The 22,881-nt window shown below is 45.2% G+C and overlaps 2 protein-coding genes and 1 pseudogene across 2 annotated transcripts in view; all 3 read right to left on the minus strand.

Annotated features, from left to right (window-relative positions):
- col6a3 (collagen, type VI, alpha 3) overlaps positions 1–14,058 on the minus strand; it is a 48,326-nt gene extending 34,268 nt beyond the window's left edge. Inside the window, 26 exon segments of the mRNA XM_039818266.1 lie at positions 235–734; positions 966–1,155; positions 1,344–1,558; positions 2,145–2,366; positions 2,607–2,880; positions 2,978–3,192; positions 3,400–3,589; positions 4,238–4,680; positions 4,771–4,824; positions 5,031–5,630; positions 5,864–6,143; positions 6,243–6,457; positions 6,665–7,264; positions 7,503–7,686; positions 7,781–8,088; positions 8,298–8,897; positions 9,129–9,722; positions 9,930–10,529; positions 10,761–11,075; positions 11,299–11,352; positions 11,559–12,161; positions 12,395–12,679; positions 12,682–12,820; positions 12,822–12,970; positions 13,193–13,792; positions 14,025–14,058. Of these exon segments, the coding sequence (XP_039674200.1) occupies positions 235–734; positions 966–1,155; positions 1,344–1,558; positions 2,145–2,366; positions 2,607–2,880; positions 2,978–3,192; positions 3,400–3,589; positions 4,238–4,680; positions 4,771–4,824; positions 5,031–5,630; positions 5,864–6,143; positions 6,243–6,457; positions 6,665–7,264; positions 7,503–7,686; positions 7,781–8,088; positions 8,298–8,897; positions 9,129–9,722; positions 9,930–10,529; positions 10,761–11,075; positions 11,299–11,352; positions 11,559–12,161; positions 12,395–12,679; positions 12,682–12,820; positions 12,822–12,970; positions 13,193–13,792; positions 14,025–14,043 (8,448 nt within the window). The 5' untranslated portion in view covers positions 14,044–14,058.
- On the minus strand, positions 4,719–6,132 carry LOC120570433 (collagen alpha-3(VI) chain-like). Its single transcript, XM_039818783.1, has 3 exons — positions 5,864–6,132; positions 5,031–5,630; positions 4,719–4,824 (listed from the first exon to the last, which is right to left on the minus strand). The coding sequence occupies exons 1-3, from the start codon at positions 6,120–6,122 to the stop codon at positions 4,739–4,741; spliced, it is 945 nt and encodes a 314-aa protein (XP_039674717.1). The 5' UTR covers positions 6,123–6,132; the 3' UTR covers positions 4,719–4,738.
- A 115-nt stretch (positions 14,059–14,173) lies between the features above and the next one.
- On the minus strand, positions 14,174–17,570 carry LOC120570034 (annotated as a pseudogene).
- Positions 17,571–22,881: the final 5,311 nt, after the last annotated feature.

Here is a 22,881-nt window from a genome sequence, read left to right on the forward strand (position 1 = left end):
AGTGGACTATATTTTTAAAGCCCCTAGCACTGCCTACATCAATTTTAAAAGAAGAGAAAGCACACCACCACCTATATTTAAATGCACTTAACACATTGCACTTTAGGCCAGCAAGAGGCCATGCACATTAACATACCAAGTACAGTTGGTAATTCTGGGGTACGCTCAATGGCCACAGAGTCCACTGAGGACTGAAGTTGCTGTTGGATACTGGGAAGTTCAGTGAATTCAGACACAGATAGAGCAGAACGCATCGTGGGATATCGTCTGCAGTTCTTTGCTATCAGAGCTCCTGCTTCCAATTGCAAAGGCCAAGACACCCAGCTGTTTGAGAGCAGAGGCTGGTGCATCAACACTGTCAGAAGACTTTCCACCACTTAGCAATATCAGGACCTGTGGAACTCCTTCCAGGCGCCTGCTTCCAGCAGAGGCTGTGAAGACATTATCCCTCAAGTACTGGAGAGCTGCTCCAGTGTTGAGGGGTCTTCCGCCTTTGTGCCTTAAAGCTCTGACAGTGTCGAGGATCTCGCCTTTTGTTTTGTACGTGTTCAGATAGAAGTGGACAGCTGGATCTCTGCTATACTGAACCACTGAGACACGGTCTTTGGTGTCATCCACACTGAGTTTGTCGACTAGTCTTTGGACAAAGTCTCGCATAGCTGGGAATCCAGTTCTAGTACCATCAGATCCATCCAACAAGAAGACAACATCCCTTCCTGGTGGCCGTCTCTCCACTAAGGAATATAGAATTTCAGACATATTTAGCTTCATGTGTCAAACGCTTTCCTGTGCAAAAGTCAGATGATGAAAGCTAACCTCAACGTTTACAACATTTTCTTTATTAATGCTGGAACTGTTTTCTCAAAGTGGCAGCGGCTGACCTATACTTAGTGAAATACTATTTGATACAGTTCAATTTGCATCCTACCATGATCTAAGAATGTAAAAATTGTTCACTTTCTTACCAGTTACCGTTGGTGTCATGGGCGTGGCCCTCACCAGCACTGCGCTCATTAAAGAGGAGAACTGTTCTTGGACACTGGGGAGGTCAGTGAACTCAGACACTGATAGAGCATAACTAGGGTCATATGATATCTTCTGCAGCTCTCCACTGTCAGAGCTCCTTGTTCCAATGCCAATCACAAAGATGCCCTGCTGTTTGAGAGCAGAGGCTGGGGTATCTACATTGTCGAAAAGACCTTCCACCATTTAGCAGGATCAACATCTGTGGAACACCTTGCAGGCCTACTCCCGGAGGAGTTTGTAAAGACATTGTCCCTGACGTATTGGAGTGCGGCACCAGTGTTGAGAGGCCTGCCTCCTCTGTGTCTCAGCCCTCTGACCGAATCCACAATATCCTCTCTTGTGGTGTATGTGTTCAGATAGAAATGGACTTCTGCGTCTCTGCCGTACTGGACTACAGAACCACGGTCTTTGTTTTCTCCCACATTGAGTTTCTCCACCACTCTCTCAACAAAATCACGCATGGCAGGGAAGCCATACCTTGTGCTATCAGAACCATCCAGAAGGAATACGATATCTTTTTTGGCAGTGTCAACTGAGAAAGGACAGGAAGACAAAAAATAAAGACATTTGCAAAAGTACGGCTTGTGGACTAGTCATCAAGTAGTGGACTATATTTTTTAAAGCCCCTAGCACTGCCTACATCAATTTTAAAAAGAAGGAAAGCACACCACCACCTATATTTAAATGCACTTAACACATTGCACTTTAGGCCAGCAAGAGGCCATGCACATTAACATACCAAGTACAGTTGGTAATTCTGGGGTGACGCGACAATGGCCACAGAGTCCACTGAGGACTGAAGTTGCTGTTGGATACTGGGAAGTTCAGTGAATTCAGACACAGATAGGCAGCACTGGAATCGTGGGATATCGTCTGCAGTTCTTTGCTATCAGAGCTCCTGCTTCCAATTGCAAAGGCCAAGACACCCAGCTGTTTGAGAGCAGAGGCTGGTGCATCAACACTGTCAGAAGACTTTCCACCACTTAGCAATATCAGGACCTGTGGAACTCCTTCCAGGCGCTGCTTCCAGCAGAGGCTGTGAAGACATTATCCCTCAAGTACTGGAGAGCTGCTCCAGTGTTGAGGGGTCTTCCGCCTTTGTGCCTTAAAGCTCTGACAGTGTCGAGGATCTCGCCTTTTGTTTTGTATCGTGTTCAGATAGAAGTGGACAGCTGGATCTCTGCTGTACTGAACCACTGAGACACGGTCTTTGGTGTCATCCACACTGAGTTTGTCGACTAGTCTTTGGACAAAGTCTCGCATAGCTGGGAATCCAGTTCTAGTACCATCAGATCCATCCAACAAGAAGACAACATCCCTTCCTGGTGGCCGTCTCTCCACTAAGGAATATAGAATTTCAGACATATTTAGCTTCATGTGACAAACGCGCTTTCCTGTGCAAAAGTCAGATGATGAAAGCTAACCTCAACGTTTACAACATTTTCTTTATTAATGCTGGAACTGTTTTCTCAAAGTGGCAGCGGCTGACCTATACTTAGTGAAATACTATTTGATACAGTTCAATTTGCATCCTACCATGATCTAAGAATGTAAAAATTGTTCACTTTCTTACCAGTTACCGTTGGTGTCATGGGCGCTGGCCCTCACCAGCACTGCGCTCATTAAAGAGGAGAACTGTTCTTGGACACTGGGGAGGTCAGTGAACTCAGACACTGATAGAGCATAACTAGGGTCATATGATATCTTCTGCAGCTCTCCACTGTCAGAGCTCCTTGTTCCAATGCCAATCACAAAGATGCCCTGCTGTTTGAGAGCAGAGGCTGGGGTATCTACATTGTCGAAAGACCTTCCACCATTTAGCAGGATCAACATCTGTGGAACACCTTGCGCGGCCTACTCCGGGAGGAGTTTGTAAAGACATTGTCCCTGACGTATTAGGTGCGGCACCAGTGTTGAGAGGCCTGCCTCCTCTGTGTCTCAGCCCTCTGACCGAATCCACAATATCCTCTCTTGTGGTGTATGTGTTCAGATAGAAATGGACTTCTGCGTCTCTGCCGTACTGGACTACAGAAACACGGTCTTTGTTTTCTCCCACATTGAGTTTCTCCACCACTCTCTCAACAAAATCACGCATGGCAGGGAAGCCATACCTTGTGCTATCAGAACCATCCAGAAGGAATACGATATCTTTTTTGGCAGTGTCAACTGAGAAAGGACAGGAAGACAAAAAATAAAGACATTTGCAAAAAGTACGCTTGTGGACTAGTCATCAAGTAGTGGACTATATTTTTTAAAGCCCCTAGCACTGCCTACATCAATTTTAAAAAGAAGGAAAGCACACCACCACCTATATTTAAATGCACTTAACACATTGCACTTTAGGCCAGCAAGAGGCCATGCACATTAACATACCAAGTACAGTTGGTAATTCTGGGGTGACGTCAATGGCCACAGAGTCCACTGAGGACTGAAGTTGCTGTTGGATACTGGGAAGTTCAGTGAATTCAGACACAGATAGAGCAGAACTGGCATCGTGGGATATCGTCTGCAGTTCTTTGCTATCAGAGCTCCTGCTTCCAATTGCAAAGGCCAAGACACCCAGCTGTTTGAGAGCAGAGGCTGGTGCATCAACACTGTCAGAAGACTTTCCACCACTTAGCAATATCAGGACCTGTGGAACTCCTTCCAGGCGCCTGCTTCCAGCAGAGGCTGTGAAGACATTATCCCTCAAGTACTGGAGAGCTGCTCCAGTGTTGAGGGGTCTTCCGCCTTTGTGCCTTAAAGCTCTGACAGTGTCGAGGATCTCGCTTTTGTTTTGTACGTGTTCAGATAGAAGTGGACAGCTGGATCTCTGCTGTACTGAACCACTGAGACACGTCTTTGGTGTCATCGACACTGAGTTTGTCGACTAGTCTTTGGACAAAGTCTCGCATAGCTGGGAATCCAGTTCTAGTACCATCAGATCCATCCAACAAGAAGACAACATCCCTTCCTGGTGGCCGTCTCTCCACTAAGGAATATAGAATTTCAGACATATTTAGCTTCATGTGTCAAACGCTTTCCTGTGCAAAAGTCAGATGATGAAAGCTAACCTCAACGTTTACAACATTTTCTTTATTAATGCTGGAACTGTTTTCTCAAAGTGGCAGCGGCTGACCTATACTTAGTGAAATACTATTTGATACAGTTCAATTTGCATCCTACCATGATCTAAGAATGTAAAAATTGTTCACTTTCTTACGCCAGTTACCGTTGGTGTCATGGCGTGGCGCCTCACCAGCACTGCGCTCATTAAAGAGGAGAACTGTTCTTGGACACTGGGGAGGTCAGTGAACTCAGACACTGATAGAGCATAACTAGGGTCATATGATATCTTCTGCAGCTCTCCACTGTCAGAGCTCCTTGTTCCAATGCCAATCACAAAGATGCCCTGCTGTTTGAGAGCAGAGGCTGGGGTATCTACATTGTCGAAAGACCTTCCACCATTTAGCAGGATCAACATCTGTGGAACACCTTGCAGGCGCCTACTCCCGGAGGAGTTTGTAAAGACATTGTCCCTGACGTATTGGAGTGCGGCACCAGTGTTGAGAGGCCTGCCTCCTCTGTGTCTCAGCCCTCTGACCGAATCCACAATATCCTCTCTTGTGGTGTATGTGTTCAGATAGAAATGGACCTCCGCGCTCTCTGCCCGTACTGGACTACAGAGACACGGTCTTTGTTTTCTCCCACATTGAGTTTCTCCACCACTCTCTCAACAAAATACGCATGGCAGGGAAGCCATACCTTGTGCTATCAGAACCATCCAGAAGGAATACGATATCTTTTTGGCAGTGTCAACTGAGAAAGGACAGGAAGACAAAAAATAAAGACATTTGCAAAAAGTACGCTTGTGGACTAGTCATCAAGTAGTGGACTATATTTTTAAAGCCCCTAGCACTGCCTAAATCAATTTTTAAAAAAAGGAAAGCACACCACCACCTATATTTAAATGCACTTAACACATTGCACTTTAGGCCAGCAAGAGGCCATGCACATTAACATACCAAGTACAGTTGGTAATTCTGGGGTGACGTCAATGGCCACAGAGTCCACTGAGGACTGAAGTTGCTGTTGGATACTGGGAAGTTCAGTGAATTCAGACACAGATAGAGCAGAACTGGCATCGTGGGATATCGTCTGCAGTTCTTTGCTATCAGAGCTCCTGCTTCCAATTGCAAAGGCCAAGACACCCAGCTGTTTGAGAGCAGAGGCTGGTGCATCAACACTGTCAGAAGACTTTCCACCACTTAGCAATATCAGGACCTGTGGAACTCCTTCCAGGCGCCTGCTTCCAGCAGAGGCTGTGAAGACATTATCCCTCAAGTACTGGAGAGCTGCTCCAGTGTTGAGGGGTCTTCCGCCTTTGTGCCTTAAAGCTCTGACAGTGTCGAGGATCTCGCCTTTTGTTTTGTACGTGTTCAGATAGAAGTGGACAGCTGGATCTCTGCTGTACTGAACCACTGAGACACGGTCTTTGGTGTCATCCACACTGAGTTTGTCGACTAGTCTTTGGACAAAGTCTCGCATAGCTGGGAATCCAGTTCTAGTACCATCAGATCCATCCAACAAGAAGACAACATCCCTTCCTGGTGGCCGTCTCTCCACTAAGGAATATAGAATTTCAGACATATTTAGCTTCATGTGTCAAACGCTTTCCTGTGCAAAAGTCGAAGATGATGAAAGCTAACCTCAACGTTTACAACATTTTCTTTATTAATGCTGGAACTGTTTTCTCAAAGTGGCAGCGGCTGACCTATACTTAGTGAAATACTATTTGATACAGTTCAATTTGCATCCTACCATGATCTAAGAATGTAAAAATTGTTCACTTTCTTACCAGTTACCGTTGGTGTCATGGGCGTGGCCCTCACCAGCACTGCGCTCATTAAAGAGGAGAACTGTTCTTGGACACTGGGGAGGTCAGTGAACTCAGACACTGATAGAGCATAACTAGGGTCATATGATATCTTCTGCAGCTCTCCACTGTCAGAGCTCCTTGTTCCAATGCCAATCACAAAGATGCCCTGCTGTTTGAGAGCAGAGGCTGGGGTATCTACATTGTCGAAAGACCTTCCACCATTTAGCAGGATCAACATCTGTGGAACACCTTGCGAGGCCTACTCCCGAGGAGAGTTTGTAAAGACATTGTCCCTGACGTATTGGAGTGCGGCACCAGTGTTGAGAGGCCTGCCTCCTCTGTGTCTCAGCCCTCTGACCGAATCCACAATATCCTCTCTTGTGGTGTATGTGTTCAGATAGAAATGGACTTCTGCGTCTCTGCCGTACTGGACTACAGAGACACGGTCTTTGTTTTCTCCCACATTGAGTTTCTCCACCACTCTCTCAACAAAATCACGCATGGCAGGGAAGCCATACCTTGTGCTATCAGAACCATCCAGAAGGAATACATTATCTTTTTTGGCAGTGTCAACTGAGAAAGGACAGGAAGACAAAAAATAAAGACATTTGCAAAAAGTACGCTTGTGGACTAGTCATCAAGTAGTGGACTATATTTTTTAAAGCCCCTAGCACTGCCTACATCAATTTTAAAAAGAAGGAAAGCACACCACCACCTATATTTAAATGCACTTAACACATTGCACTTTAGGCCAGCAAGAGGCCATGCACATTAACATACCAAGTACAGTTGGTAATTCTGGGGTGACGTCAATGGCCACAGAGTCCACTGAGGACTGAAGTTGCTGTTGGATACTGGGAAGTTCAGTGAATTCAGACACAGATAGAGCAGAACTGGCATCGTGGGATATCGTCTGCAGTTCTTTGCTATCAGAGCTCCTGCTTCCAATTGCAAAGGCCAAGACACCCAGCTGTTTGAGAGCAGAGGCTGGTGCATCAACACTGTCAGAAGACTTTCCACCACTTAGCAATATCAGGACCTGTGGAACTCCTTCCAGGCGCCTGCTTCCAGCAGAGGCTGTGAAGACATTATCCCTCAAGTACTGGAGAGCTGCTCCAGTGTTGAGGGGTCTTCCGCCTTTGTGCCTTAAAGCTCTGACAGTGTCGAGGATCTCGCCTTTTGTTTTGTACGTGTTCAGATAGAAGTGGACAGCTGGATCTCTGCTGTACTGAACCACTGAGACACGGTCTTTGGTGTCATCCACACTGAGTTTGTCGACTAGTCTTTGGACAAAGTCTCGCATAGCTGGGAATCCAGTTCTAGTACCATCAGATCCATCCAACAAGAAGACAACATCCCTTCCTGGTGGCCGTCTCTCCACTAAGGAATATAGAATTTCAGACATATTTAGCTTCATGTGTCAAACGCTTTCCTGTGCAAAAGTCAGATGATGAAAGCTAACCTCAACGTTTACAACATTTTCTTTATTAATGCTGGAACTGTTTTCTCAAAGTGGCAGCGGCTGACCTATACTTAGTGAAATACTATTTGATACAGTTCAATTTGCATCCTACCATGATCTAAGAATGTAAAAATTGTTCACTTTCTTACCAGTTACCGTTGGTGTCATGGGCGGCGCGCCTCACCAGCACTGCGCTCATTAAAGAGGAGAACTGTTCTTGGACACTGGGGAGGTCAGTGAACTCAGACACTGATAGAGCATAACTAGGGTCATATGATATCTTCTGCAGCTCTCCACTGTCAGAGCTCCTTGTTCCAATGCCAATCACAAAGATGCCCTGCTGTTTGAGAGCAGAGGCTGGGGTATCTACATTGTCGAAAGACCTTCCACCATTTAGCAGGATCAACATCTGTGGAACACCTTGCAGCGCCTACTCCGGAGGAGTTTGTAAAGACATTGTCCCTGACGTATTGGAGTGCGGCACCAGTGTTGAGAGGCCTGCCTCCTCTGTGTCTCAGCCCTCTGACCGAATCCACAATATCCTCTCTTGTGGTGTATGTGTTCAGATAGAAATGGACTTCTGCGTCTCTGCCGTACTGGACTACAGAGACACGGTCTTTGTTTTCTCCCACATTGAGTTTCTCCACCACTCTCTCAACAAAATCACGCATGGCAGGGAAGCCATACCTTGTGCTATCAGAACCATCCAGAAGGAATACGATATCTTTTTTGGCAGTGTCAACTGAGAAAGGACAGGAAGACAAAAAATAAAGACATTTGCAAAAGAATGCGGCTTGTGGACTAGTCATCAAGTAGTGGACTATATTTTTTAAAGCCCCTAGCACTGCCTACATCAATTTTAAAAAGAAGGAAAGCACACCACCACCTATATTTAAATGCACTTAACACATTGCACTTTAGGCCAGCAAGAGGCCATGCACATTAACATACCAAGTACAGTTGGTAATTCTGGGGTGACGTCAATGGCCACAGAGTCCACTGAGGACTGAAGTTGCTGTTGGATACTGGGAAGTTCAGTGAATTCAGACACAGATAGAGCAGAACTGGCATCGTGGGATATCGTCTGCAGTTCTTTGCTATCAGAGCTCCTGCTTCCAATTGCAAAGGCCAAGACACCCAGCTGTTTGAGAGCAGAGGCTGGTGCATCAACACTGTCAGAAGACTTTCCACCACTTAGCAATATCAGGACCTGTGGAACTCCTTCCAGGCGCCTGCTTCCAGCAGAGGCTGTGAAGACATTATCCCTCAAGTACTGGAGAGCTGCTCCAGTGTTGAGGGGTCTTCCGCCTTTGTGCCTTAAAGCTCTGACAGTGTCGAGGATCTCGCCTTTTGTTTTGTACGTGTTCAGATAGAAGTGGACAGCTGGATCTCTGCTGTACTGAACCACTGAGACACGGTCTTTGGTGTCATCCACACTGAGTTTGTCGACTAGTCTTTGGACAAAGTCTCGCATAGCTGGGAATCCAGTTCTAGTACCATCAGATCCATCCAACAAGAAGACAACATCCCTTCCTGGTGGCCGTCTCTCCACTAAGGAATATAGAATTTCAGACATATTTAGCTTCATGTGTCAAACGCTTTCCTGTGCAAAAGTCAGATGATGAAAGCTAACCTCAACGTTTACAACATTTTCTTTATTAATGCTGGAACTGTTTTCTCAAAGTGGCAGCGGCTGACCTATACTTAGTGAAATACTATTTGATACAGTTCAATTTGCATCCTACCATGATCTAAGAATGTAAAAATTGTTCACTTTCTTACCAGTTACCGTTGGTGTCATGGGCGTGGCCCTCACCAGCACTGCGCTCATTAAAGAGGAGAACTGTTCTTGGACACTGGGGAGGTCAGTGAACTCAGACACTGATAGAGCATAACTAGGGTCATATGATATCTTCTGCAGCTCTCCACTGTCAGAGCTCCTTGTTCCAATGCCAATCACAAAGATGCCCTGCTGTTTGAGAGCAGAGGCTGGGGTATCTACATTGTCGAAAGACCTTCCACCATTTAGCAGGATCAACATCTGTGGAACACCTTGCAGGCGCCTACTCCCGGAGGAGTTTGTAAAGACATTGTCCCTGACGTATTGGAGTGCGGCACCAGTGTTGAGAGGCCTGCCTCCTCTGTGTCTCAGCCCTCTGACCGAATCCACAATATCCTCTCTTGTGGTGTATGTGTTCAGATAGAAATGGACTTCTGCGTCTCTGCCGTACTGGACTACAGAGACACGGTCTTTGTTTTCTCCCACATTGAGTTTCTCCACCACTCTCTCAACAAAATCACGCATGGCAGGGAAGCCATACCTTGTGCTATCAGAACCATCCAGAAGGAATACGATATCTTTTTTGGCAGTGTCAACTGAGAAAGGACAGGAAGACAAAAAATAAAGACATTTGCAAAAAGTACGCTTGTGGACTAGTCATCAAGTAGTGGACTATATTTTTTAAAGCCCCTAGCACTGCCTACATCAATTTTAAAAAGAAGGAAAGCACACCACCACCTATATTTAAATGCACTTAACACATTGCACTTTAGGCCAGCAAGAGGCCATGCACATTAACATACCAAGTACAGTTGGTAATTCTGGGGTGACGTCAATGGCCACAGAGTCCACTGAGGACTGAAGTTGCTGTTGGATACTGGGAAGTTCAGTGAATTCAGACACAGATAGAGCAGAACTGGCATCGTGGGATATCGTCTGCAGTTCTTTGCTATCAGAGCTCCTGCTTCCAATTGCAAAGGCCAAGACACCCAGCTGTTTGAGAGCAGAGGCTGGTGCATCAACACTGTCAGAAGACTTTCCACCACTTAGCAATATCAGGACCTGTGGAACTCCTTCCAGGCGCCTGCTTCCAGCAGAGGCTGTGAAGACATTATCCCTCAAGTACTGGAGAGCTGCTCCAGTGTTGAGGGGTCTTCCGCCTTTGTGCCTTAAAGCTCTGACAGTGTCGAGGATCTCGCCTTTTGTTTTGTACGTGTTCAGATAGAAGTGGACAGCTGGATCTCTGCTGTACTGAACCACTGAGACACGGTCTTTGGTGTCATCCACACTGAGTTTGTCGACTAGTCTTTGGACAAAGTCTCGCACACCTGGGAATCCAGTTCTAGTACCATCAGATCCATCCAACAAGAAGACAACATCCCTTCCTGGTGGCCGTCTCTCCACTAAGGAATATAGAATTTCAGACATATTTAGCTTCATGTGTCAAACGCTTTCCTGTGCAAAAGTCAGATGATGAAAGCTAACCTCAACGTTTACAACATTTTCTTTATTAATGCTGGAACTGTTTTCTCAAAGTGGCAGCGGCTGACCTATACTTAGTGAAATACTATTTGATACAGTTCAATTTGCATCCTACCATGATCTAAGAATGTAAAAATTGTTCACTTTCTTACCAGTTACCGTTGGTGTCATGGGCGTGGCCCTCACCAGCACTGCGCTCATTAAAGAGGAGAACTGTTCTTGGACACTGGGGAGGTCAGTGAACTCAGACACTGATAGAGCATAACTAGGGTCATATGATATCTTCTGCAGCTCTCCACTGTCAGAGCTCCTTGTTCCAATGCCAATCACAAAGATGCCCTGCTGTTTGAGAGCAGAGGCTGGGGTATCTACATTGTCGAAAGACCTTCCACCATTTAGCAGGATCAACATCTGTGGAACACCTTGCAGGCGCCTACTCCCGGGAGGAGTTTGTAAAGACATTGTCCCTGACGTTGGAGTGCGGCACCAGTGTTGAGAGGCCTGCCTCCTCTGTGTCTCAGCCCTCTGACCGAATCCACAATATCCTCTCTTGTGGTGTATGTGTTCAGATAGAAATGGACTTCTGCGTCTCTGCCGTACTGGACTACAGAGACACGGTCTTTGTTTTCTCCCACATTGAGTTTCTCCACCACTCTCTCAACAAAATCACGCATGGCAGGGAAGCCATACCTTGTGCTATCAGAACCATCCAGAAGGAATACGATATCTTTTTGGCAGTGTCAACTGAGAAAGGACAGGAAGACAAAAAATAAAGACATTTGCAAAAGGACGGCTTTTGGCTAGTCATCAAGTAGTGGACTATATTTTTTAAAGCCCCTAGCACTGCCTACATCAATTTTAAAAAGAAGGAAAGCACACCACCACCTATATTTAAATGCACTTAACACATTGCACTTTAGGCCAGCAAGAGGCCATGCACATTAACATACCAAGTACAGTTGGTAATTCTGGGGTGGCGTGACGCCTGGCCACAGAGTCCACTGAGGACTGAAGTTGCTGTTGGATACTGGGAAGTTCAGTGAATTCAGACACAGATAGAGCAGAACTGGCATCGTGGGATATCGTCTGCAGTTCTTTGCTATCAGAGCTCCTGCTTCCAATTGCAAAGGCCAAGACACCCAGCTGTTTGAGAGCAGAGGCTGGTGCATCAACACTGTCAGAAGACTTTCCACCACTTAGCAATATCAGGACCTGTGGAACTCCTTCCAGGCGCCTGCTTCCAGCAGAGGCTGTGAAGACATTATCCCTCAAGTACTGGAGAGCTGCTCCAGTGTTGAGGGGTCTTCCGGCCTTGTGCCTTAAAGCTCTGACAGTGTCGAGGATCTCGCCTTTTGTTTTGTGCGTGTTCAGATAGAAGTGGACAGCTGGATCTCTGCTGTACTGAACCACTGAGACACGGTCTTTGGTGTCATCCACACTGAGTTTGTCGACTAGTCTTTGGACAAAGTCTCGCATAGCTGGGAATCCAGTTCTAGTACCATCAGATCCATCCAACAAGAAGACAACATCCCTTCCTGGTGGCCGTCTCTCCACTAAGGAATATAGAATTTCAGACATATTTAGCTTCATGTGTCAAACGCTTTCCTGTGCAAAAGTCAGATGATGAAAGCTAACCTCAACGTTTACAACATTTTCTTTATTAATGCTGGAACTGTTTTCTCAAAGTGGGCCAGCGGCTGACCTATACTTAGTGAAATACTATTTGATACAGTTCAATTTGCATCCTACCATGATCTAAGAATGTAAAAATTGTTCACTTTCTTACCAGTTACCGTTGGTGTCATGGGCGTGGCCCTCACCAGCACTGGGCTCATTAAAGAGGAGAACTGTTCTTGGACACTGGGGAGGTCAGTGAACTCAGACACTGATAGAGCATAACTAGGGTCATATGATATCTTCTGCAGCGCTCCACTGTCAGAGCTCCTTGTTCCAATGCCAATCACAAAGATGCCCTGCTGTTTGAGAGCAGAGGCTGGGGTATCTACATTGTCGAAAGACCTTCCACCATTTAGCAGGATCAACATCTGTGGAACACCTTGCAGGCGCCTACTCCGGAGGAGTTTGTAAAGACATTGTCCCTGACGTATTGGAGTGCGGCACCAGTGTTGAGAGGCCTGCCTCCTCTGTGTCTCAGCCCTCTGACCGAATCCACAATATCCTCTCTTGTGGTGTATGTGTTCAGATAGAAATGGACTTCTCGCGTCTCTGCCGTACTGGACTACAGAGACACGGTCTTTGTTTTCTCCCACATTGAGTTTCTCCACCACTCTCTCAACAAAATCACGCATGGCAGGGAAGCCATACCTTGTGCTATCAGAACCATCCAGAAGGAATACGATATCTTTTTGGCAGTGTCAACTGAGAAAGGACAGGAAGACAAAAATAAAGACATTTGCAAAAGATCGCTTGTGGACTAGTCATCAAGTAGTGGACTATATTTTTTAAAGCCCCTAGCACTGCCTACATCAATTTTAAAAAGAAGGAAAGCACACCACCACCTATATTTAAATGCACTTAACACATTGCACTTTAGGCCAGCAAGAGGCCATGCACATTAACATACCAAGTACAGTTGGTAATTCTGGGGTGACGTCAATGGCCACAGAGTCCACTGAGGACTGAAGTTGCTGTTGGATACTGGGAAGTTCAGTGAATTCAGACACAGATAGAGCAGAACTGGCATCGTGGGATATCGTCTGCAGTTCTTTGCTATCAGAGCTCCTGCTTCCAATTGCAAAGGCCAAGACACCCAGCTGTTTGAGAGCAGAGGCTGGTGCATCAACACTGTCAGAAGACTTTCCACCACTTAGCAATATCAGGACCTCTGGAACTCCTTCCAGGCGCCTGCTTCCAGCAGAGGCTGTGAAGACATTATCCCTCAAGTACTGGAGAGCTGCTCCAGTGTTGAGGGGTCTTCCCCGCTTGTGCCTTAAAGCTCTGACAGTGTCGAGGATCTCGCCTTTTGTTTTGTACGTGTTCAGATAGAAGTGGACAGCTGGATCTCTGCTGTACTGAACCACTGAGACACGGTCTTTGGTGTCATCCACACTGAGTTTGTCGACTAGTCTTTGGACAAAGTCTCGCACAGCTGGGAATCCAGTTCTAGTACCATCAGATCCATCCAACAAGAAGACAACATCCCTTCCTGGTGGCCGTCTCTCCACTAAGGAATATAGAATTTCAGACATATTTAGCTTCATGTGTCAAACGGCTTTCCTGTGCAAAAGTCAGATGATGAAAGCTAACCTCAACGTTTACAACATTTTCTTTATTAATGCTGGAACTGTTTTCTCAAAGTGGCAGCGGCTGACCTATACTTAGTGAAATACTATTTGATACAGTTCAATTTGCATCCTACCATGATCTAAGAATGTAAAAATTGTTCACTTTCTTACCAGTTACCGTTGGTGTCATGGGCGTGGCCCTCACCAGCACGCGCTCCATTAAAGAGGAGAACTGTTCTTGGACACTGGGGAGGTCAGTGAACTCAGACACTGATAGAGCATAACTAGGGTCATATGATATCTTCCGCAGCTCTCCACTGTCAGAGCTCCTTGTTCCAATGCCAATCACAAAGATGCCCTGCTGTTTGAGAGCAGAGGCTGGGGTATCTACATTGTCGAAAGACCTTCCACCATTTAGCAGGATCAACATCTGTGGAACACCTTGCGAGGCCTACTCCGGAGGAGTTTGTAAAGACATCGTCCCTGACGTATTGGAGTGCGGCACCAGTGTTGAGAGGCCTGCCTCCTCTGTGTCTCAGCCCTCTGACCGAATCCACAATATCCTCTCTTGTGGTGTATGTGTTCAGATAGAAATGGACTTCTGCGTCTCTGCCGTACTGGACTGCAGAACCACGGTCTTTGTTTTCTCCCACATTGAGTTTCTCCACCACTCTCTCAACAAAATCACGCATGGCAGGGAAGCCATACCTTGTGCTATCAGAACCATCCAGAAGGAATACGAATATCTTTTTGGCAGTGTCAACTGAGAAAGGACAGGAAGACAAAAAATAAAGACATTTGCGCAAAAGTACGGCTTGTGGACTAGTCATCAAGTAGTGGACTATATTTTTTAAAGCCCCTAGCACTGCCTACATCAATTTTAAAAAAGAAGAGCACACCACCACCTATATTTAAATGCACTTAACACATTGCACTTTAGGCCAGCAAGAGGCCATGCACATTAACATACCAAGTACAGTTGGTAATTCTGGGGTGACGTCAATGGCCACAGAGTCCACTGAGGACTGAAGTTGCTGTTGGATACTGGGAAGTTCAGTGAATTCAGACACAGATAGAGCAGAACTGGCATCGTGGGATATCGTCTGCAGTTCTTTGCTATCAGAGCTCCTGCTTCCAATTGCAAAGGCCAAGACACCCAGCTGTTTGAGAGCAGAGGCTGGTGCATCAACACTGTCAGAAGACTTTCCACCACTTAGCAATATCAGGACCTGTGGAACTCCTTCCAGGCGCCTGCTTCCAGCAGAGGCTGTGAAGACATTATCCCTCAAGTACTGGAGAGCTGCTCCAGTGTTGAGGGTCTTCCGCCTTGTGCCTTAAAGCTCTGACAGTGTCGAGGATCTCGCCTTTTGTTTTGTACGTGTTCAGATAGAAGTGGACAGCTGGATCTCTGCTGTACTGAACCACTGAGACACGGTCTTTGGTGTCATCCACACTGAGTTTGTCGACTAGTCTTTGGACAAAGTCTCGCACAGCTGGGAATCCAGTTCTAGTACCATCAGATCCATCCAACAAGAAGACAACATCCCTTCCTGGTGGCCGTCTCTCCACTAAGGAATATAGAATTTCAGACATATTTAGCTTCATGTGTCAAACGCTTTTCCTGTGCAAAAGTCAGATGATGAAAGCTAACCTCAACGTTTACAACATTTTCTTTATTAATGCTGGAACTGTTTTCTCAAAGTGGCGCGGCTGACCTATACTTAGTGAAATACTATTTGATACAGTTCAATTTGCATCCTACCATGATCTAAGAATGTAAAAATTGTTCACTTTCTTACCAGTTACCGTTGGTGTCATGGGCGTGGCCCTCACCAGCACTCGCGCTCTTAAAGAGGAGAACTGTTCTTGGACACTGGGGAGGTCAGTGAACTCAGACACTGATAGAGCATAACTAGGGTCATATGATATCTTCTGCAGCTCTCCACTGTCAGAGCTCCTTGTTCCAATGCCAATCACAAAGATGCCCTGCTGTTTGAGAGCAGAGGCTGGGGTATCTACATTGTCGAAAGACCTTCCACCATTTAGCAGGATCAACATCTGTGGAACACCTTGCGAGGCCTACTCCCGGAGGAGTTTGTAAAGACATTGTCCCTGACGTATTGGAGTGCGGCACCAGTGTTGAGAGGCCTGCCTCCTCTGTGTCTCAGCCCTCTGACCGAATCCACAATATCCTCTCTTGTGGTGTATGTGTTCAGATAGAAATGGACTTCTGCGTCTCTGCCGATTGGACTACAGAGACACGGCTTTTGCTTTCTCCCACATTGAGTTTCTCCACCACTCTCTCAACAAAATCACGCATGGCAGGGAAGCCATACCTTGTGCTATCAGAACCATCCAGAAGGAATACGATATCTTTTTGGCAGTGTCAACTGAGAAAGGACAGGAAGACAAAAAAAATAAAGACATTTGCAAAAAAAACGCGTTGTGGACTAGTCATCAAGTAGTGGACTATATTTTTTAAAGCCCCTAGCACTGCCTACATCAATTTTTAAAAATAAGGGAAAGCACACCACCACCTATATTTAAATGCACTTAACACATTCCGTACCTTTAGGCCAGCAAGAGGCCATGCAACATTAACATACCAAGTACAGTTGGTAATTCTGGGGTGACGTCAATGGCCACAGAGTCCACTGAGGACTGAAGTTGCTGTTGGATACTGGGAAGTTCAGTGAATTCAGACACAGATAGAGCAGAACTGGCATCGTGGGATATCGTCTGCAGTTCTTTGCTATCAGAGCTCCTGCTTCCAATTGCAAAGGCCAAGACACCCAGCTGTTTGAGAGCAGAGGCTGGTGCATCAACACTGTCAGAAGACTTTCCACCACTTAGCAATATCAGGACCTGTGGAACTCCTTCCAGGCGCCTGCTTCCAGCAGAGGCTGTGAAGACATTATCCCTCAAGTACTGGAGCGAGCTGCTCCAGTGTTGAGGGGTCTTCCGCCTTTGTGCCTTAAAGCTCTGACAGTGTCGAGGATCTCGCCTTTTGTTTTGATGTGTGTTCAGATAGAAGTGGACAGCTGGATCTCTGCTGTACTGAACCACTGAGACACGGTCTTTGGTGTCATCCACACTGAGTTTGTCGACTTGTCTTTGGACAAAGTCTCGCATAGCTGGGAATCCAGTTCTAGTACCATCAGATCCATCCAACAAGAAGACAACATCCCTTCCTGGTGGCCGTCTCTCCACTAAGGAATATAGAATTTCAGACATATTTAGCTTCATGTGTCAAACGCTTTCCTGTGCAAAAGTCAGATGATGAAAGCTAACCTCAACGTTTACAACATTTTCTTTATTAATGCTGGAACTGTTTTCTCAAAGTGGCAGCGGCTGACCTATACTTAGTGAAATACTATTTGATACAGATCAATTTGCATCCTACCATGATCTAAGAATGTAAAAATTGTTCACTTTCTTACCAGTTACTGTTGGTGTCATGGGCGTGGCCCTCACCAGCACTGCGCTCATTAAAGAGGAGAACTGTTCTTGGACACTGGGGAGGTCAGTGAACTCAGACACTGATAGAGCATAACTAGGGTCATATGATATCTTCTGCAGCTCTCCACTGTCAGAGCTCCTTGTTCCAATGCCAATCACAAAGATGCCCTGCTGTTTGAGAGCAGAGGCTGGGGTATCTACATTGTCGAAAGACCTTCCACCATTTAGCAGGATCAACATCTGTGGAACACCTTGCAGGCGCCTTACCCCAAGGAGTTTGTAAAGACATCGTCCCTGACGTATTGGAGTGCGGCACCAGTGTTGAGAGGCCTGCCTCCTCTGTGTCTCAGCCCTCTGACCGAATCCACAATATCCTCTCTTGTGGTGTATGTGTTCAGATAAAAATGGACTTCTGCGTCTCTGCCGTACTGGACTACAGAAACACGGTCTTTGTTTTCCCCACATTGAGTTTCTCCACCACTCTCTCAACAAAATCACGCATGGCAGGGAAGCCATACCTTGTGCTATCAGAACCATCCAGAAGGAATACGATATCTTTTTGGCAGTGTCAACTGAGAAAGGACAGGAAGACAAAAATAAAGACATTTGCAAAAAGTACGCTTGTGGACTAGTCATCAAGTCGTGGACTATATTTTTAAAGCCCCTAGCACTGCCTACATCAATTTTAAAAAGAAGGAAAGCACACCACCACCTATATTTAAATGCACTTAACACATTGCACTTTAGGCCAGCAAGAGGCCATGCACATTAACATACCAAGTACAGTTGGTAATTCTGGGGTGACGTCAATGGCCACAGAGTCCACTGAGGACTGAAGTTGCTGTTGGATACTGGGAAGTTCAGTGAATTCAGACACAGATAGAGCAGAACTGGCATCGTGGGATATCGTCTGCAGTTCTTTGCTATCAGAGCTCCTGCTTCCAATTGCAAAGGCCAAGACACCCAGCTGTTTGAGAGCAGAGGCTGGTGCATCAACACTGTCAGAAGACTTTCCACCACTTAGCAATATCAGGACCTGTGGAACTCCTTCCAGGCGCCTGCTTCCAGCAGAGGCTGTGAAGACATTATCCCTCAAGTACTGGAGAGCTGCTCCAGTGTTGAGGGTCCTCCGCCTTTGTGCCTTAAAGCTCTGACAGTGTCGAGGACGCCTTGCTTTTTGTTATTCGTGTTCAGATAGAAGTGGACAGCTGGATCTCTGCTGTACTGAACCACTGAGACACGGTCTTTGGTGTCATCCACACTGAGTTTGTCGACTAGTCTTTGGACAAAGTCGCGCATAGCTGGGAATCCAGTTCTAGTACCATCAGATCCATCCAACAAGAAGACAACATCCCTTCCTGGTGGCCGTCTCTCCACTAAGGAATATAGAATTTCAGACATATTTAGCTTCATGTGTCAAACGCTTTCCTGTGCAAAAGTCAGATGATGAAAGCTAACCTCAACGTTTACAACATTTTCTTTTATTAATGCTGGAACTGTTTTCTCAAAGTGGCAGCGGCTGACCTATACTTAGTGAAATACTATTTGATACAGTTCAATTTGCATCCTACCATGATCTAAGAATGGAAAAATTGTTCACTTTCTTACCAGTTACCGTTGGTGTCATGGGGCGGGCCCCTCACCAGCACTGGGCGTCATTAAAGAGGAGAACTGTTCTTGGACACTGGGGAGGTCAGTGAACTCAGACACTGATAGAGCATAACTAGGGTCATATGATATCTTCTGCAGCTCTCCACTGTCAGAGCTCCTTGTTCCAATGCCAATCACAAAGATGCCCTGCTGTTTGAGAGCAGAGGCTGGGGTATCTACATTGTCGAAAGACCTTCCACCATTTAGCAGGATCAACATCTGTGGAACACCTTGCAGGCGCCTACTCCCGTAGGAGTTTGTAAAGACATTGTCCCTGACGTATTGGAGTGCGGCACCAGTGTTGAGAGGCCTGCCTCCTCTGTGTCTCAGCCCTCTGACCGAATCCACAATATCCTCTCTTGTGGTGTATGTGTTCAGATAGAAATGGACTTCTGCGTCTCTTCCGTACTGGACTACAGAGACACGGTCTTTGTTTTCTCCCACATTGAGTTTCTCCACCACTCTCTCAACAAAATCACGCATGGCAGGGAAGCCATACCTTGTGCTATCAGAACCATCCAGAAGGAATACGATATCTTTTTGGCAGTGTCAACTGAGAAAGGACAGGAAGACAAAAAATAAAACATTTGCAAAAGTACGGCTTGTGGACTAGTCATCAAGTAGTGGACTATATTTTTAAAGCCCCTAGCACTGCCTACATCAATTTTAAAAGAAGGAAAGCACACCACCACCTATATTTAAATGCACTTAACACATTGCACTTTAGGCCAGCAAGAGGCCATGAACATTAACATACCAAGTACAGTTGGTAATTCTGGGGTGACGTCAATGGCCACAGAGTCCACTGAGGACTGAAGTTGCTGTTGGATACTGGGAAGTTCAGTGAATTCAGACACAGATAGAGCAGAACTGGCATCGTGGGATATCGTCTGCAGTTCTTTGCTATCAGAGCTCCTGCTTCCAATTGTTAAGGCCAAGACACCCAGCTGTTTGAGAGCAGAGGCTGGTGCATCAACACTGTCAGAAGACTTTCCACCACTTAGCAATATCAGGACCTGTGGAACTCCTTCCAGGCGCCTGCTTCCAGCAGAGGCTGTGAAGACATTATCCCTCAAGTACTGGAGAGCTGCTCCAGTGTTGAGGGTCTTTGTGCCTTAAAGCTCTGACAGTGTCGAGGATCTCGCCTTTTGTTTTGTAACGTGTTCAGATAGAAGTGGACAGCTGGATCTCTGCTGTACTGAACCACTGAGACACGGTCTTTGGTGTCATCCACACTGAGTTTGTCGACTAGTCTTTGGACAAAGTCTCGCATAGCTGGGAATCCAGTTCTAGTACCATCAGATCCATCCAACAAGAAGACAACATCCCTTCCTGGTGGCCGTCTCTCCACTAAGGAATATAGAATTTCAGACATATTTAGCTTCATGTGTCAAACGCTTTCCTGTGCAAAAGTCAGATGATGAAAGCTAACCTCAACGTTTACAACATTTTCTTTATTAATGCTGGAACTGTTTTCTCAAACTGGCAGCGGCTGACCTATACTTAGTGAAATACTATTTAATACAGTTAAATTTGCATCCTACCATGAAAGCCCCTAGCACTGCCTACACATTTAAATAAAGAAGACACCACCACCTATTTAAAATATAACAATGTACTTAAGCACAGAGGCCACGTGCACGCCACATACCATAGTACAGTTGTAATTCTAGGGTAATATGAATAACAACAGACCAAGAGTCCACTGAGGACTCAAGTTGCTGTTGGATACTGCGAATTCAATGAATTCAGACACAGATAAAGCAGAACTGGCATCGTGGGATATCGTCTGCAGTTCTTTGCTATCAGAGCTCCTGCTTCCAATTGCAAAGGCCAAGACACCCAGCTGTTTGAGAGCAGAGGCTGGTGCATCAACACTGTCAGAAGACTTTCCACCACTTAGCAATATCAGGACCTGTGGAACTCCTTCCAGGCGCCTGCTTCCAGCAGAGGCTGTGAAGACATTATCCCTCAAGTACTGGAGAGCTGCTCCAGTGTTGAGGGGTCTTCCGCCTTTGTGTCTTAAAGCTCTGACAGTGTCGAGGATCTCGCCTTTTGTTTTGTACATGTTCAGATAGAAGTGGACAGCTGGATCTCTGCTGTACTGAACCACTGAGACACGGTCTTTGGTGTCATCCACACTGAGTTTGTCGACTAGTCTTTGGACAAAGTCTCGCATAGCTGGGAATCCAGTTCTAGTACCATCAGATCCATCCAACAAGAAGACAACATCCCTTCCTGGTGGCCGTCTCTCCACTAAGGAATATAGAATTTCAGACATATTTAGCTTCATGTGTCAAACGCTCTCCTGTGCAAAAGTCAGATGATGAAATCTACCCTCAACATTTACAGCATTTAATTCATTAATGCCGGAACTGTTATGCCAATGTGGTACTGCCCAACCTGATCTTTTAATACAGTTCAATTTGCCATCCAACCATGATCTTGCAACTTAAAAATAAGTTTACAGTTGGTTTTATGGCTTCTATTTTGGGTTTAAAACAAGAAGAAATAAACTTGCAAAAATTCCAAAGAGCACTTTAACTATTACAGAGCTGATGTAAGAATGTTTTGACTCCCCTTACTTTTGTTTACAGCAATGGCACATTAAATACTGCTTCTGCATGGAATGCCATTTCTTTAAATTTTCTAAAATATTAGCTTAAATACATAAATAAGCTCTCATTCAAAATTCACATCACATCTTGTGTGCCAACTCAGGCAAAAAGTTTTTTTTATATCATTGTATTTTATATGACAGGGTTGGTGGTCTTCTCTGCAAGAAAGACATTATACTCACTGGTATCTCTTTATCTTTAAAACATTTGACATTATACAACTGCTTTGTCACTCAATGGAAGCTAATTAGACTTCCTCTGCTGACTGGCTTTTACTTGGCTTTTACTTTTTACAGCAACTCTGTCTTTATTTGGTCCAATGTTAAACCTTTCTATTACTTTGTACAGGATATCTTGAATGGCTGAAAATCCATTTCTGGTATTATCAGATCCATCCAAAAGAAAAACTATGTCTCTTCCCTTTTCATCACTTTGCTCTGTTAATAACAAATAGATATATGTTTTATGATGTTAATAATATACAGTATTAATATCTAAATTGATTATGTATTCAATAATGATTAAAATAATCTAAATTCTTACCTGTTATAGTTTCCTTCTCATCCCCCAGTTGAGTAAGATGACTCATCAAACTTTGTTGAATACGAGAAAGATTTACAAAATCAGGGACTGAGTAAGCATGATTTGGGTCAGAAGATATGACTTGCATCTCAGCTGAATTTGACATTCTTGACCCAATTGCAAATGTGACAATCCCTTCAGCCTTGAGCATACTTGCTGGGCCTCGTGGAGAATCTCTAGATCTCCCACCAGACAACATAACAAGTATCTGCTTGGCACCTTCATGATGTCGACCTCCAGCATTTGAAACAAAGACATTATCCTTCACAAACTGCAGTGCCGCTCCAATATACTGAGGCCTTCCGCCTTTTGGTTTTAAGCTTGCAACATGCTTAAGAACATCATCTTTTGTGTTGTAAGTATTCAGATTGAAATTGAGTTCAGCATTGTTGCTATACTGTACAACAGCAACTTTATCTTTTCCTTGGTTCAAGTCAAAGGTCTCAACAATTTTTGCAACAAATTCACGTATAGCAGAGAATCGACTCCTGACATCATCAGATCCATCAATGAGAAAGACAATATCTCTATTCATACTGGAGCTTGAACCTAGAAAATTCCAAAATCAATAATTAATTGTGTTAATTAACAATTCCACAGAAATCTGATTTTGTGAAACACATGCAGTTTACAGGGTTTGAATATATACAAATATTATTAGATGTGCCTAGTAATAACATTTATTGAAGATAAAGTATAAACTTAAATTAATTATGATT

Source organism: Perca fluviatilis, chromosome 12 (assembly GCF_010015445.1).
Source record: "Perca fluviatilis chromosome 12, GENO_Pfluv_1.0, whole genome shotgun sequence".
Lineage (NCBI taxonomy): Eukaryota > Metazoa > Chordata > Actinopteri > Perciformes > Percidae > Perca > Perca fluviatilis.